At 38.1% G+C, this 13,881-nt stretch overlaps 2 protein-coding genes and 1 non-coding gene across 3 annotated transcripts; 2 read left to right on the top strand and 1 right to left on the bottom strand.

Moving 5' to 3' along the window:
• The first annotated feature begins 5,108 nt into the window (after positions 1-5,108).
• LOC112083205 lies at positions 5,109-5,217 on the top strand. The gene has a single exon (XR_002897502.1). It is a non-coding gene; the product is annotated as a small nucleolar RNA R71 (small nucleolar RNA).
• A 467-nt stretch (positions 5,218-5,684) lies between these two features.
• Positions 5,685-7,836, top strand: LOC18010529 (protein TRAUCO). The gene is made up of 2 exons (XM_006392990.2): positions 5,685-6,985; positions 7,265-7,836. Exons 1-2 carry the CDS (start codon positions 5,785-5,787, stop codon positions 7,528-7,530), a joined length of 1,467 nt encoding a protein of 488 aa, XP_006393052.1. The 5' UTR covers positions 5,685-5,784; the 3' UTR covers positions 7,531-7,836.
• A 370-nt stretch (positions 7,837-8,206) lies between these two features.
• On the bottom strand, positions 8,207-12,933 carry LOC18010782 (ABC transporter G family member 13). The gene is made up of 9 exons (XM_006392989.2): positions 12,649-12,933; positions 10,935-11,014; positions 10,349-10,810; positions 10,138-10,260; positions 9,892-10,053; positions 9,514-9,798; positions 9,154-9,426; positions 8,955-9,062; positions 8,207-8,873 (listed from the first exon to the last, which is right to left on the bottom strand). Exons 1-9 carry the CDS (start codon positions 12,857-12,859, stop codon positions 8,517-8,519), a joined length of 2,061 nt encoding a protein of 686 aa, XP_006393051.1. The 5' UTR covers positions 12,860-12,933; the 3' UTR covers positions 8,207-8,516.
• Between the last annotated feature and the right edge of the window lie 948 nt (positions 12,934-13,881).

Raw genomic sequence — 13,881 nt, 5'->3', positions numbered from 1 at the left:
GCTGTCAGTAAGGTTTTCTTGGTTATCTCTGTCAGTCATGTCTCACGTAGTTAAAACTCTCCCCTCCTTCTAGCGCCAAACTGTTTGGGGTAAAATATGTGATTCACTGAACAAGCCTATGCAATGCGCAAAGAGAAAGTAGACCAAGCAATCAAACATATTTTATTAATATGATTTATTTACAACAGCAAAGAGCGTGAGTAATCGATGTCTCAGGGGTTTAAGGTATTGAGTGCAAGAACTCTCTCTCTGTTTTGTAATTTTCCCTTTCGGATTTCCCATCCCCCTTATTTAAAGGGCTTGCGTCTAGGTTTTCCTATTCCTCCTTTGTGTGGGAATTAGCATTCTTATCCTTTTCTTATTAGGAATATTCTCTTTTTTGGTTGAATGTTATCGCTGCGTGCGATTTCTGCGGCCAGTCCTTGATACGTATCTCGCAGACCGTCTTAGTTGCCTCTGGACTTTAATCATATTGGGCCTAGCCCAGATGACTAAATTTTTCCCAACATGACCTAATGCAAAGTCTTAAAACTCTAAAACAAAGACCAAAAATGAAGATTATATCTAAAATGCATGCATGAGACTCTATTCTTGGACCAAAAATGCATCTTAGTCATGAAAAGATATGAATATATCAACTCTCCCACACTTATCCTTTGCTTGCCCTCAAACAAACTAGAACAAATGAGAGAGAGGTTTGGATTTTGGGAGTTCACATTTCTTTAAAGAGAGAGATGATTATTAAAAGAATTCAAACTCATGGTTCTAGTTACTAGTTCTGAAATGCAATGCAAAGAATACTCTGAATGCAACAAGTTCAAGCCATGATCTACACAAGCATTCTTATCCTTCAGCCCTTTAGCATTCATTAAGTGTTATCATGTGGATCAAAATGGTTCATATTCAAACAAACAATTTTGGCCAAGGGTAAGGTTATGAGATAAAAATGATCTCATTGATGCACATGTGGGTTTAAAAGGCAAATGATGCAGACAAGAATAGACTCTCGTCTACCGAATTTCCCAAATTGAATTCACCCGAACTCTAAACCCATGAAGAGCACTCCCTAGCTACCCCTTATTTTTTCAAGGCTTTCATTGTCTTCTCAATCCATGTCTCATTTCAATCTCATTCTCTTTCTCACTAGGGGATCTTTTTATTTTAAAAACAATGGCTGGTGTTTCTCTTTTCACTTAGCTCTTTTCAATTCACATTTCATCCCTAGCCTCTTTTCTCATTGATTTTTGAAGCTTGAAGCCTTTTGGCTTATTTTCTTTTCTTTTCACACTTTGAGGCCCTTTTTTTAACACTTAGAGTTTTTTTCTTTTCAGACACCATCCAATTCACACCTTGCAATCCCCTAGCTCTCATCTCACTCTCTCTCTCTTTTCTACTCATTGATTCCCCAAGATCCCTTCCTAACCTACTCTAGTCTCATGATGCAGAGCTAGATCTACATGAAAGCCTACTCTTGTCGCTCTAAACCCAACACTTTTTGTCAAGTTCATTCAAAACAAGGTCTCACATCACTCACTAGAGTGTTTAGGCTTCAAAGATGGCTTAGTTAAGGGCAGGGAAAAACTGTCCCAATGATGGAGATCAGCTACTTGGATTAACAAGGGTGGTTAAAAGGGAAAGATAATTCAAGTATGTATATGCTATCCACAAGTTCATTCAAACAGCACATGATATTTTCATTTCAAATTAAGGTTCCATTTGTATAGGGCTGAGTTCAATTCAAAGCTTGTTCAACTAAGGCCTAAACAATGTTACACATTTCATCACTTGCAAGCATCAAAGAACTAATAACTAGGGCCATGAACTAAACTCTTAAAATGATGCTCTCTCAAAGAAACATATCATTACTCTCATGCAAATTATGCAAACCAATATGAAAATGCAATCTAGACTCAATCATAAAATGTGAATGCATCTAAATGAACATTGTTTGTGAAAATTTTCAAAATTTTTGGTTTTTTAGTGTCTTTTCTATGCATTTAAATGCAGACTCAAAATGCAATCAAAATAAGAACAAGAACAAACATAATTAGTAGACATTAAACCAACCCTCCCCCACACTTAAATTACACAGTCCCTTGTGTAATAAAAGCATGAGAAAGAGGAAAAATCAAACATAAAATGCAAATGACAAAGAAAAATGCTAAATGCTTATGTACAAAGTTTTTAGAGTGATACCTGATGTGTAGGTGATGAAAAGGAGGAGTGAATATGTGCATCAGTGGAGGCTAGACATCACTGGAGGTGGGTTAGTTTCGATGTCACTCCTTGCTGCGACTTGGCTCACCAGCAACATCTCACCAGCAACATTGACCGAGTAAATTTTCTTGGCCATATGTGCTTTGCTGCGACTTGTCTCACCAGCAGCCTGAAGCAATTTCTTTTACCTTGGCCATGTTTTCCTTGCTGCGGGTTGGTCACTAGCAGCACTTGACTCGCAGTCTGATGCGAATGGATTTTTCATTGTCCTTTATCTCTGCTACTAGTTAGCTCACCAGCAGCCACCAAGTCGCAGCCTCATGCAAATATTTTTCTTCATGAGTTTTTTTTTCTGCTGCTAGTTAGCTCACCAGCAGCCACCAAGTCGCAGCCTCATGCGGATGTATTTTCCTTGGCTTAGACACATGCTGTGACTTGCTTAACCAGCAGCCACCAGCTAGCAGCCCCAAGCGAATGAAAATGCTCTAGGCAATGACCCCTGCTGCGACTTGGTTCACCAGAAGCACCTCACCAGCAGCAAAGGCCGAATCAGCTTGGTTCCATGCCTTTAAGCTCATTTCTCATCTGTGGTGCTGGTTCTTTTTCACCTTGTCTTTGAGCCATATGATTTCCCAGACATTTACAACCTGAGACTACTCCACAAAACACATCAAAACATCCTAAAACATAAAAAGAAAAGATTAAAATGCTATGTACAAGGATAAGCTTGGAGTGTCTCCCAAGAGCATTTTTTTTAAGTCACTAAGTTTGACTTTTCTTACTCTTCTCTTAGTGAGGGAGAGGGAGAGCATTGATGCTTCTTGTCTTGTCCTTGAATTCAAACATGAGGCCCTTGTTCATCAGCTCTTGAACACCCTTAGATCCCTTGTCTATGATTTATTGTGTGAGGATTGCCCTGACCTCAGCAAATGGTCTTGATCCTCTATTGCCTTGAATCTTGTAGTCTACAGCTCCACCATCAAACTTCCAAGGAGTAAGAGTTAAGGCTTGAGAAGAATCCAAGGGTGAATGGTTTGGTGCATTTTGGATTCTTTCTTTTGGATCCTGAACCATTGCCTTTGTTCTTGCTCAGCTCTTTCTCACTTAGTGTAGGAGAAAAAGAGTTCAACCAAGCTTCATCCCTAACAAAAGGATCCCCATCTTCATACTTAAAGTCAGATTTGATTTGGGGTTCTTTCTTCTTCTCCATAGCTGGAAAGGGTTGAGCTTCTTCTATAATACCAATGCTTCCCACATATTTTATCTCATAATCCTTGAACTCATCAATCCTCCTCAACAATAGTACCACCAAAATCAGCTGATGGGGGCTTAACAGGGTAAGAGACTTCTTTATCTACTTTTGTGAGCACCACTCTTTGGGTATCAAAGTCAATTCTTGCTTCTGTGGTGTTGAGAAATGGAGTTCCAAGCAATAGAGGAAGCTCATTGGTTTTCTTCATCTTCATGACTACAAAATCCGTGGGGATTATGCATTTTCCAACCCTTAGTGGATAGTCTTCAAGGGTTCCATATGGTTTTTTTGAGTGGGAATCTCCAAAGGTAATTGAAGTGGGGTGATTCTTGAGAGTCTTGATCCCTAGTCTCTCTACCATGTCTAAAGACATCACACTAACACTTGATCCAGAATCACACAAAGCATTCTCAACCTTGAATTTTCCAAGAGAGCATGTGATGGAGAATTTCCCTGGACTTCCTAGCTTTAGGAGGGATTTAAGCTTCACCATTTTTGAATCAAGGCTAGAGACTCTATCTTTTGGCTTTGCTTGATCTAATACTTGCTATCCCTTTGCTTCAACAGACTCAGAATCATCCATTTTCCTGAACAAAACAAGCTGCCTCCCCACCTTCTGTCTCAATGTCCTCATTAAGATCATAGAACAGGTTCTCAGAGTCTTCTATTATGGCGTCCTCATCCTTAGTGTTGGGGTCTAACTCATTAGAGATTTGCCATAAAGAAAGTATTTAATTATCTGAACAGCAGTAGAATTCTCATCAGTTGAGTATATGGCATTGCAATACTCTTTGGGGTTTGGAACAACTTTGCCTGGCAGAGAGCTTTGAGATTCAGAAGTGGGAATGCCTTTTTTTTTTTCTGAAGAGTCTTTATTTGGGTTTCTAGTATCTCCATCTTGGAACTGAGGTCACTGGTGCGAGAATCCAGTTTTTGTTGTCCCTACATAAGCTGTTGTAGAACCCGACTGATGTCTGAACCTTGTTTTTGAGAAGTATCCTGTTGAAACTGTGGCTGTCCAAAGCCTGGAGGGTAAAACTTATGTTGCTGGAAACTGACTTGATTTAGGAAGCTATTTCCTTGGTTCTGAACTGTTGGTTGTTGAAAAGCTTGCTGCCCTTGGTACTTTCATTGGAACTGATTCTTTGGAACATAATCCTGAGTCTGAACTTGTTGAGGATGATACACTTGGTCTTCAGGGTTAGCTACATTTGGGTTTCTATAGCTCAGATTCCGATTGTAATTGTTGAACCTGTTGAACTTTTTTTGGTTCCCAATATAGTGGAGGTCTTCTTGAGTCAAACCCTCTTCATTCATATTCTCAAAACATTGAGCTTGCCCATCAAATTCACCAACAAAATGAAGAGGCTTTTGAGTAGCAACTAAGACTTTGTCTAGCTTGCTTTGCAGCTCTTTGATATCTTTTCTCATTCTTTGCTTCTCACTAGAGCTTTCTCCTATATTAGCTTTATCATATTCTTCACCATAAATATCATTGCTCATTGCCAAATTCTCAACTAACTCAATGTTAGCATTGATCTCCTTGGCTAAGAAGTTCCCATTAGAGATAATTTCAAACTGTTTTTTAAACTTTGGTAGGGCACCTCTGTAAAGAGTGCTGAACAATGATGCCTTTGAAAATCCATGATAAAAACATTGATTAGTGTAGATCCTGAATCTCTCCCAACCCTCACCACAAGTTTCATTGTGGTATTGGGTAAAAAAGATGAGATCTGATTCCTGAGCTTTAATGTTTTGAAGGTTGAAAAGAACTTGGAAAAGAAAGGTTGTTTGCATTGCTCCAAATATGTATAGAACCCTGAGGAAGATTTTTCTCCCACTGTTTCGGCTTATATCCAAAGTTGAAAGAGAAAAGTTTCAGCTTAAATCTATCTTTAAATACATCATTTATCTTTGTGATCTAAAGAAATATGATAAGTGTCTATATTTCATTTCCAAAAACCAACTTCATTTTTAGAAGAAAAAAAACGCAAAGGATATTTGGATTTTTTTTGTATTTATATTAGATAAAATTTGCGAATCTAAAATCTTAAAATCGAACCTAACAAAAGAAAAAAGTAAAATAAAAAAAATCTAATGAATTTGGGCGACAAAAAAAGGAATGCAACGAAATGAAAGTGGAGAAAACACTATCGGGACCGAAGTTCCCAATTCTTGTTTCTTATTGGGCCTTATAAAGCCCAGAGATCCCCTGAAAAACTTCCTCCTTCGATCTCTCTCCTCTTGCTTCTTCCCAAATCGACGAGTCCCTCAGTCTCAGAAATCTCTTCTGAATCCGAAGAAACGTTGTTCCAATGGATTCTCTTCAATCAAATTCCAAAGCCGAAGAAGCAGAACAATATTCCAAACCCGAAGAAGCAGAACAAAATTCCAAAGGCGAAGAAGCAACACAAAAACCCAAAGGCGAAGAAGCAGAACAAATTTCGAAAGGCGAAGAAGCAGAAGCTTCAATCTCGCTTCCCCAGGTCCCTACAGGAACCGCTCTACTCTCTGGAATGGATGATTCAATGCCACAGGAGTTATCCGCTGCAATCGAACCAGAGGATATTGATTTGGAGAAATCAGATGTAGCTAAGGATGCTGATCGACCCGGATCCGAATTGAAGATCGAATCCGACTCATTCTCTGAAGAAGGTCCTACTGCTTCTTCCTCCGACAACCCTAAATCTCCGAAATTGGATTCAGCCGCTGCCCAGAACGGTAGCGCGATGGAAGAAGACGAAGAGGAAGATGAACCACTGCCTAAGAAGCAGAAGCAGCTTGATTCTCTTACTTCAGCCGCCGTGAAGGACGAGGAGGATCCGGAGCAAGTGCAGCCACCGGAAGCAATGGCCGTGGAAGGGACGGCGATGACTCCAGTTGCGACTGCGGCTAAGAAATCGAAATCGAAGAAGAAGAATAACAATGTTTGGGTGACGAAGAGTACACGCAAGGGAAAGAAGAAGAGCAAAACCAACACGCCGAATCCAGCCGCTGTAGAAGACAAGGTGCTGATAACTCCGGTTCCTAGGTTTCCCGATAAGGGAGACGACACGCCAGACTTGGAAATTTGCCTTTCTAAAGTCTACAAAGCTGAGAAAGTTGAGATAAGCGAAGATAGGCTTACCGCAGGAAGTAGCAAAGGGTATAGAATGGTGAGAGCTACAAGAGGAGTTGTAGAAGGAGCTTGGTACTTTGAGATTAAAGTTGTGAATTTGGGTGAGACGGGCCATACTAGACTCGGGTGGTCGACTGATAAAGGAGATTTGCAGGCTCCGGTAGGGTACGATGGGAATAGTTTCGGGTTCAGGGACATTGATGGGTGTAAGATACACAAGGCTTTAAGGGAGAAGTATGCAGAGGAAGGGTATAAGGAAGGTGATGTTATCGGATTCTACATAAATCTTCCTGATGGTGAATCATTCGCTCCAAAGCCACCTCATTATGTGTTCTATAAAGGGCAGAGATATGTCTGTGCACCTGACGCTAAAGAGGAGCCTCCTAAAGCTGTACCAGGTATGTGTTTGCGTTACTCATTTATACAAGTTCGTGTTTTTGCTGTCCCTGTTCTGCGTAGTCACCTATGTTTAAGTGGACTAATAAACTGCCTATGCATGCTGCTGCTGGTGACAGTAGAGAGCTTCCTTTGATTTTGTAGATAATTGACATGTGGTTATATTCTTATAGATAGTACTAGTAGGGTTTCTTACATGGCTAAATGCCTCCACATCTATGATGTAGATGTTCACCTTTATCACCAACCTTTTGTTAACGAATGCCTCTGTTCTGATGCAGGCAGTGAAATATCGTTCTTCAAAAATGGTGTATGTCAGGGAGTTGCCTTCAAAGATCTTTTTGGCGGTCGTTACTACCCTGCTGCTTCTATGTACACTCTCCCTGACCAGTCAAACTGTGTTGTGAAGTTCAATTTTGGCCCTGATTTTGAATATTACCCCGAGGATTTTGGTGGGCGTGCAACCCCGAGGCCCATGTGGGAGGTTCCGTATCATGGATTCAATGGTAACCTTGAAAATAATGGATCTGATGATATGAAGAGTTAGGCATGAAGAGTTAGGCAGAACAAGCAGGCGGATTCTTGACAGTTTAACATATTTTTCCAAACTTAGATAGTGGTTCAGATTTAGTTGAGTTGGTACGAACAGAGGACTAGCAAACGAGCAAAGGTGCTTTGATACGCCGAAATTTAGGCCCTTTTCTTTTTTCTTTTTCTTCAGAACTGGATGTTGTTCTTTCTGGATTAGCCATATTCGTCAAAAGTTATTGATTGTTCATTTGTATGTTATCTTTTCCTTCATCTGTAACTTTTTTCAGAGAGTTTATATTTGCCTTTTTTTCAAAGGTTGATACTTGACATTTTTGCTCAGCATCTCGTTGATTGTTCTCTGTCTATCCAGTTTTTCGTCAACAGACTTTTTTGGGGACTTTTGTTTGTATCCCTTGGCAGCTATATGCCGAAAGAGGAAATTTCATGGAATTTAGTGATTAACGTAAATTAGACTTGCACCCTAGAATAGGTCAGATCTGAAGCTTGTAGTCAAATATGCATGGCGGAAAGTTTTCCTCCTGTTCATGTGCTGCGCAGATTTGCAGGCTGCTTACCGATGCTATCAAAAGAAGGACTACCTTTCTACTGTCAGGTAATAAGTTTATCTGTAGCTGTTGTTAGCAAAGGAAATGTCTTATTTGCTATAGTTTTTTTCTGTGGTTTGCTATACTCTCTGTCTCCCTCTAAGAAGTACATGCAATCATCTCTTTAAATCTGAGAACGTAGCCATGCACTTACCTTTTTAGTATTTCATCATTTTTTTGGTAATTTAGGTATGCATGTGAGTTATATCCACTTGTTAAACAGGTCTCATCAGTCAGAACGATAATATCTCTCTTTTTCCTTACACAGCAGGCTACAAAATAGTTTAACAAGTTTGAAGAGAGTAACATCTGGCATATTAAAATATATGGACCTCTAGCATGAGGTTAACGAGTAATATATTCCACGCATGGAAATTGCTTACTGCTGCATATGCTTCTAATGCAGTGGAGAGTTAAGTCCTTCTTGGGAAGAGAGGGCATGGTGAACATGGTATCGCTTGGAAGGGAAAGGTGCCATTCTCCTGAAAGAAGGCCTTTTCTGGATATGGCTCAGAGTTCTCTTTGTGTATAGCATGTGAATCAACGGGAAAACCTTTTCCTTGAATTTGAGGATGGCGAAGAAGAAAAGCCTATAAGCAATGAGAATCATCATCACAACACCTAGATCCAACCACTTGGACTGTGTTGGATTTATGCCTAGAACGGTTTCAAGAATGAGCTCCCCTTTCATTTTTGGTACCAAAGGTAATGGAGAATCATACTCAACTCCTATCATCTCATTCTTGAATGCCCCCTGCAATTTTTCAGGTGTGCTCGTTTTAGATATCTATTTGGCAATATAATCTGCATCGTAAAGTTTGGAAAACCTGGTCACCTGTAGAGCCCATGCACCGTAGTTTATGTAGGACACTGGGTATCGCCAAAACACCATAGGTAAGTCAGGGAACAGTCGGAAAAAACCCGCACTCAGGACCATAACTCCCTGTGACATGAAGAAGAGAGCGGTTTCCGATTTACATTTTTTCTTTCAAGATATATAAGAAAGGTGTGAGAGAGACAGAGAGAATTCTTACAATGTAGCCAGCTCCTATTATGACTCCCATCAAGAAGTTAGGAACCAGTGAAGCTATCATCATCATGCAACTCTCCACGGTTGCAATTGCACTGATGAGGTCGAGACAGTTGTAGAAAAAGTGAGAAGCTGAGGGTTGGAACTTCACCATGTAGTTAGTGATTGAGGTTGTGGCGAGGCACATGAGGATTATGAAAGGTAATGAGGAGAGGAAATTAGACACAGTGTACACTGCAACCCCATAGTGTCCATTGAGCCTTTCCCGAGAAAACACCTGGTCATAGGGAACAATATGTTAAAACGTAAAGATGCTTTTCAAGGTGAAAGAAAGAGACAGAAGTTTTGTGTTTAGCTCTTTTACCTTCATTTCTTCAATGAAGGATTGGAAACCTCCTATTGACATAAATGTCATGAAACCTGCCATGAATCCGCCACAAGCTGCAGTGTTCATGACATTTGTGTGGTTTTTCCCGATGTTGAAAAAGACTGACCCGACACAGATGGCTAACACTATGTAGACTGCAATCCGTATCCAGTAGTACCCCAAGTCTCTACTCATGTTGATGAAAGATCGTTGAGTAAGTATTCTGAGTTGTTTCCACCAGTTTGTTCGACTCCTATTTTTCCTTTCATTGACAAGTCCCTTCTGTTGCACGAGGGAGGTATAAATGTGGTTATGAGACTCTGATTGTATGATACATTGTGGTTTTAAAAAAAAAACTGGTAGCTCTTAACTTACGATTGATGTTATATCTTGAACTCTTGCTCTTGAAGCTGCTGCATAGTCTGAACACTTGAATTTTCTGACGAGTATTGTTTTAATTTCTGCTGTTGGTATATCATCCAGGGGATCTAATGTGTTTGACGTTTCATGTAGTTGATAAAGAGAGAAAGAGGAATCCTGCAGAGGCAAATAGCGCAGACGTCAAAAGCTTGAGTGTATTGTAATCTACATGGAAACAAAAAAGGGTAGAAGAAGACAAACGTGGATTCTCCGAGATTCAACCAAAGTTGCTGTGATATCATCGAAATCTGAGTTGACACAGCGAAGGAAGTGGTCTGATGGATTCCGTTTGCTTGGACAAGGAAAACCCGCTTCACCAAAGAACTGCAAATGTCGAAGCAGTAACAACACAAAATGAGCATGCATGATGGTTTCGTATATATTATTTGCAAATTCAGATTTTGCTTATTACCTTGGTTGCAGATTTTGCTTCTCCAAAGTAAACGGTTTCTCCTCCAGACAGCAGTAGCAGATCATCAAAGAGTGCGAAAACCTCACCACTCGGCTGATGAATCGAAGAAATCACGGTTTTGCCGTCGCTAGCGATGTTTCTGAGAATCTGAACCACGAAGAAAGCTGAGGCACTGTCCAGTCCACTTGTGGGCTCGTCTAGGAAGAGGAGACTCGGTTTGGTTAAGACCTCGAGCGCAATACTGAGACGTTTCTTCTCTCCTCCGCTTATTCCGCGCATATGCCAGTTTCCAATAGTCCTGTCTGAACAATCTTGCAGACCCATCTCAGTGATTGTAGCTTCCACAATGTCATTGATCTCTTTTCTGGTGAGCTTTGATGGGAGTCTGAGATGAGCTGAGTAAGCTATGGATTCTCTCACTGTCAAAGTTCCTAGCAACACATCTTCTTGTGTAACATACGCCTGAGAGTTTCTCAACGTACAGTATCAAATGACAAAAAAAAAAAAAAACAATCATTTTATGATTGAGGGTTTAGGACATGAATAAGAGCTTTGATTATTATGTAAAAAGTTAAGATTTGCTTACAGAAGCACCAAAGTCCAGCCTTCTCTTCTTGCCATTGACAAGAACTTTGCCACTCATTACAACATTCCCTGCTAATCTTCCTGTATTATCACCAAATAACTTGTAATCAAAGTCAATCTCTTGATGATATTTAATATTTAGCCTTTCATGTTCAGAATAATGTTCTTGATAAGAGAATAAAACTGTTTGACTAATATACTTCTTGTATTTTGCATACTTATATACCATTTTGTTTAAAAGCGCATTGTCGAACACTTATGACAAAATTGTGTGTTATTTTCTCTACACCTATTGCATGAATAAAATACGATGTCATTTGAGTTAATAAGACGATATATTTTCAAAACATTCATAACTCCCAATCCAGTTGAGAGTATTTTACAAATAAGAAAATTTCATGGTCATTTATCTAATTTAATAAAGTTTATAGTTATTTAGTGTGGTCGTAGATACTATTTCTTGTATTGCCTTGTTTTTCAAAATGAATTTTTGGGTTGTTTATTATTATTTCGACTTGTATCAAAATTTGGTTTCGAGTTTTCATAGACATAGAACAAAAAACTTTTAAATCCAATTAAAATACCCGGTTCATCTCCAGGCTTACGCAGATTGGCGTTTAACAGTTTTACTAGAGATTCCAATTCGGTTCTACTGTTTCAAACCGTACCGAAATCCGGATCGTTCAATTCTAAATTTTTGTGTCAGGTTGTTGGGTATTTGGTAGTTGGTTAACATTTAAAATCATAAGTTAATAAGAAAAGTTACTGCAGAATTTCTTTAAAAGGTATGTGTTAGAGAAACGTAGCTATCATCAATTTGTTCAACATTAAATGTACGTACGGAACATGAAAATCGCAACTATGTTTCACTTTTAATTAGCCTCATACCATCAAGAGCTACAAAGAAAAAAAAAATCGGTAGCTAATATCCATAAATTTCAAAGTTAAGAATATATATATATATATATATATGTATATATGTATCATCGTGTATATGAGACTTAGATATAAATATAGCACTGTTTAAAATATTTATAAATATATGTATATATAGATAGAACGATAGATATATAATCTCTTAATAAAACAAATGGGTTTGGTCAAAGCTACAGAAGTAAGAGGAACTTTAATTACTGTTTTAATTTCCACCAACATGGGATACACGATATAGATTGCTGCTTTCAAATAGGGAAGTTATATAGTTATATTTAATGATGTATATTGTTCTAGTATATGAGGTTTTTTTTAGTTCTTTCTTCGTCGCAAGTATATAAGATATGAAATAAACTAATAACAATTTTTTACATATTTTAAAATGTGGTTACGAATGAAAACAAATGCTTATCCTTTCAAGGATCTAATAATGTTTCCTTATAAATAATAATCGATCCAAGGATTTAAATGCTTGTGAACTTAAAAATAAATTTGTGCTTAACCAAAAGTGATATATACTGTATTCCCCAAAAAATGCTATATACATGCGAGAATTTCCTTGGATAAACCTTATTGTTGAATTTCAAAAGACAACGTTACACATCGTCATGTAGTATTGTTAATAAATAATAGTAAGACATCGAGTATAACACTTCACAAAGTATACACTTAAACAGATTTATGCAGCATAAAAGTCGGGCTATACCTCACACGTGTGGGTGTGTCATGTGTGTGTATATATATATATAGAGAGAGAGAGAGAGGGAGAGAGAGAAAGTGACCTGCTAAAGCATCAAGAAGTGTAGATTTACCAGAACCAGAAGGACCCATAATGGCTAAGATCCTATTTGGCTCACCACAACCATTCACTCCATTCAATAATCTCTTTGTCGGTCCTTCACCGAAGTTTGGAATCACCACCGTAAGATCCTCCCAGGCCACAAACATCGCCGCCTTATCACCACCGTGCTCCATCTCCTCAGGAGTAGCCATATGTGAATCGAAACAACTTAGGTGGTTGTAGAATATAGATAAGTTAAGGGTTTTAGACTTGTTGTAGCTTAGGGTCTTTTGGGAGAAGAAGAGTGCAATGTGTGTAAATGTTTATGGTCTTATTTATCGTTTAAATTGGTGTTGTCTGGTGAATATATTAATTAGGGTGGCCCAACTGGTTTAAACCAATTTGAGTCAAACCGAAACTGTACCAAGAAAAGTGAATTGAATTGCAAAAAAGAAATCAACCGTATAAATGAAATAATTTTAGTTTTTTCTTAGAAAAAAAAAACCGTATAGAAAAAATCAAGCCGAACTAAATGATATTGGTTTTTAGGTTTCATAAAGCAGAAGAAAATCTAAAATATTTTACCAAAAAAAAGAAAATATAAAATACCATGCAAGATACAAAAACCTTTATATATATATACATATATATATATGTTTTTTTCTTCTCTGCGTATATCCATTAACATGCATGCATACATAGTCTTAGAGCATGTACATAAAGAGATTCAAAAAAGAGTTGTTAATATTATTTTATTAATCTTTTTTTTTTAATTTGTCCAATAAATTTATTTTTTTTAGCTGTAAATCAATACCAATTCACCAGCTCAACTGGAGAGAGAAGCCATTCTGTTTTTTTTAGCAGTAAACCAATATCAATTCGCCACCTAGATTATAAAACTTCTCAAAGATCGATCCATAAATTCGTTTTATAAGGATCGATCCATAAAAATTGGGTCTTTTTTTTTTTTTTAAAAATCCAATTAATTACTAATAAACCCCTTATGAAATTCTTTAAAAACTTCAATGGACATGATCTTATAGACTAAGGCATGTGACAGAATAATTGACGTTTGATGTTAGATTCATTAACTCGTTGGTCCCATTAGATACCAGATAAGTCGAGCTCTAAAGACATGCGAATGATATAAAACTATGCTTTTCGTTTCACGATTTGGGAAACATAACACTTTAGTGTATATCATATATATCACTTAAATTGCAATAACTTTCTT

This window comes from Eutrema salsugineum, unplaced genomic scaffold (assembly GCF_000478725.1).
Source record: "Eutrema salsugineum unplaced genomic scaffold, Eutsalg1_0 scaffold_7, whole genome shotgun sequence".
Taxonomy (NCBI): Eukaryota; Viridiplantae; Streptophyta; class Magnoliopsida; order Brassicales; family Brassicaceae; genus Eutrema; species Eutrema salsugineum.
The sequence above is the reverse complement of the archived record's forward strand: the minus strand, read 5'-3'. Positions and strand labels throughout refer to the sequence as shown.

Excerpts from the sequence above, each read along its gene's own strand:
- LOC18010782 (XM_006392989.2), bottom strand. The coding sequence starts at position 12,859 with ATGGCTACTCCTGAGGAGATGGAGCACGGTGGTGATAAGGCGGCGATG. Across the intron at positions 10,261-10,348 it reads AAGCAAAATCTGCAACCAAG|TTCTTTGGTGAAGCGGGTTT; the intron begins GTAATAAGCAAA and ends CGACATTTGCAG. Across the intron at positions 10,054-10,137 it reads TTGAATCTCGGAGAATCCAC|GATTCCTCTTTCTCTCTTTA; the intron begins GTTTGTCTTCTT and ends TTGCCTCTGCAG.
- LOC18010529 (XM_006392990.2), top strand. The coding sequence starts at position 5,785 with ATGGATTCTCTTCAATCAAATTCCAAAGCCGAAGAAGCAGAACAATAT. Across the intron at positions 6,986-7,264 it reads GCCTCCTAAAGCTGTACCAG|GCAGTGAAATATCGTTCTTC; the intron begins GTATGTGTTTGC and ends GTTCTGATGCAG.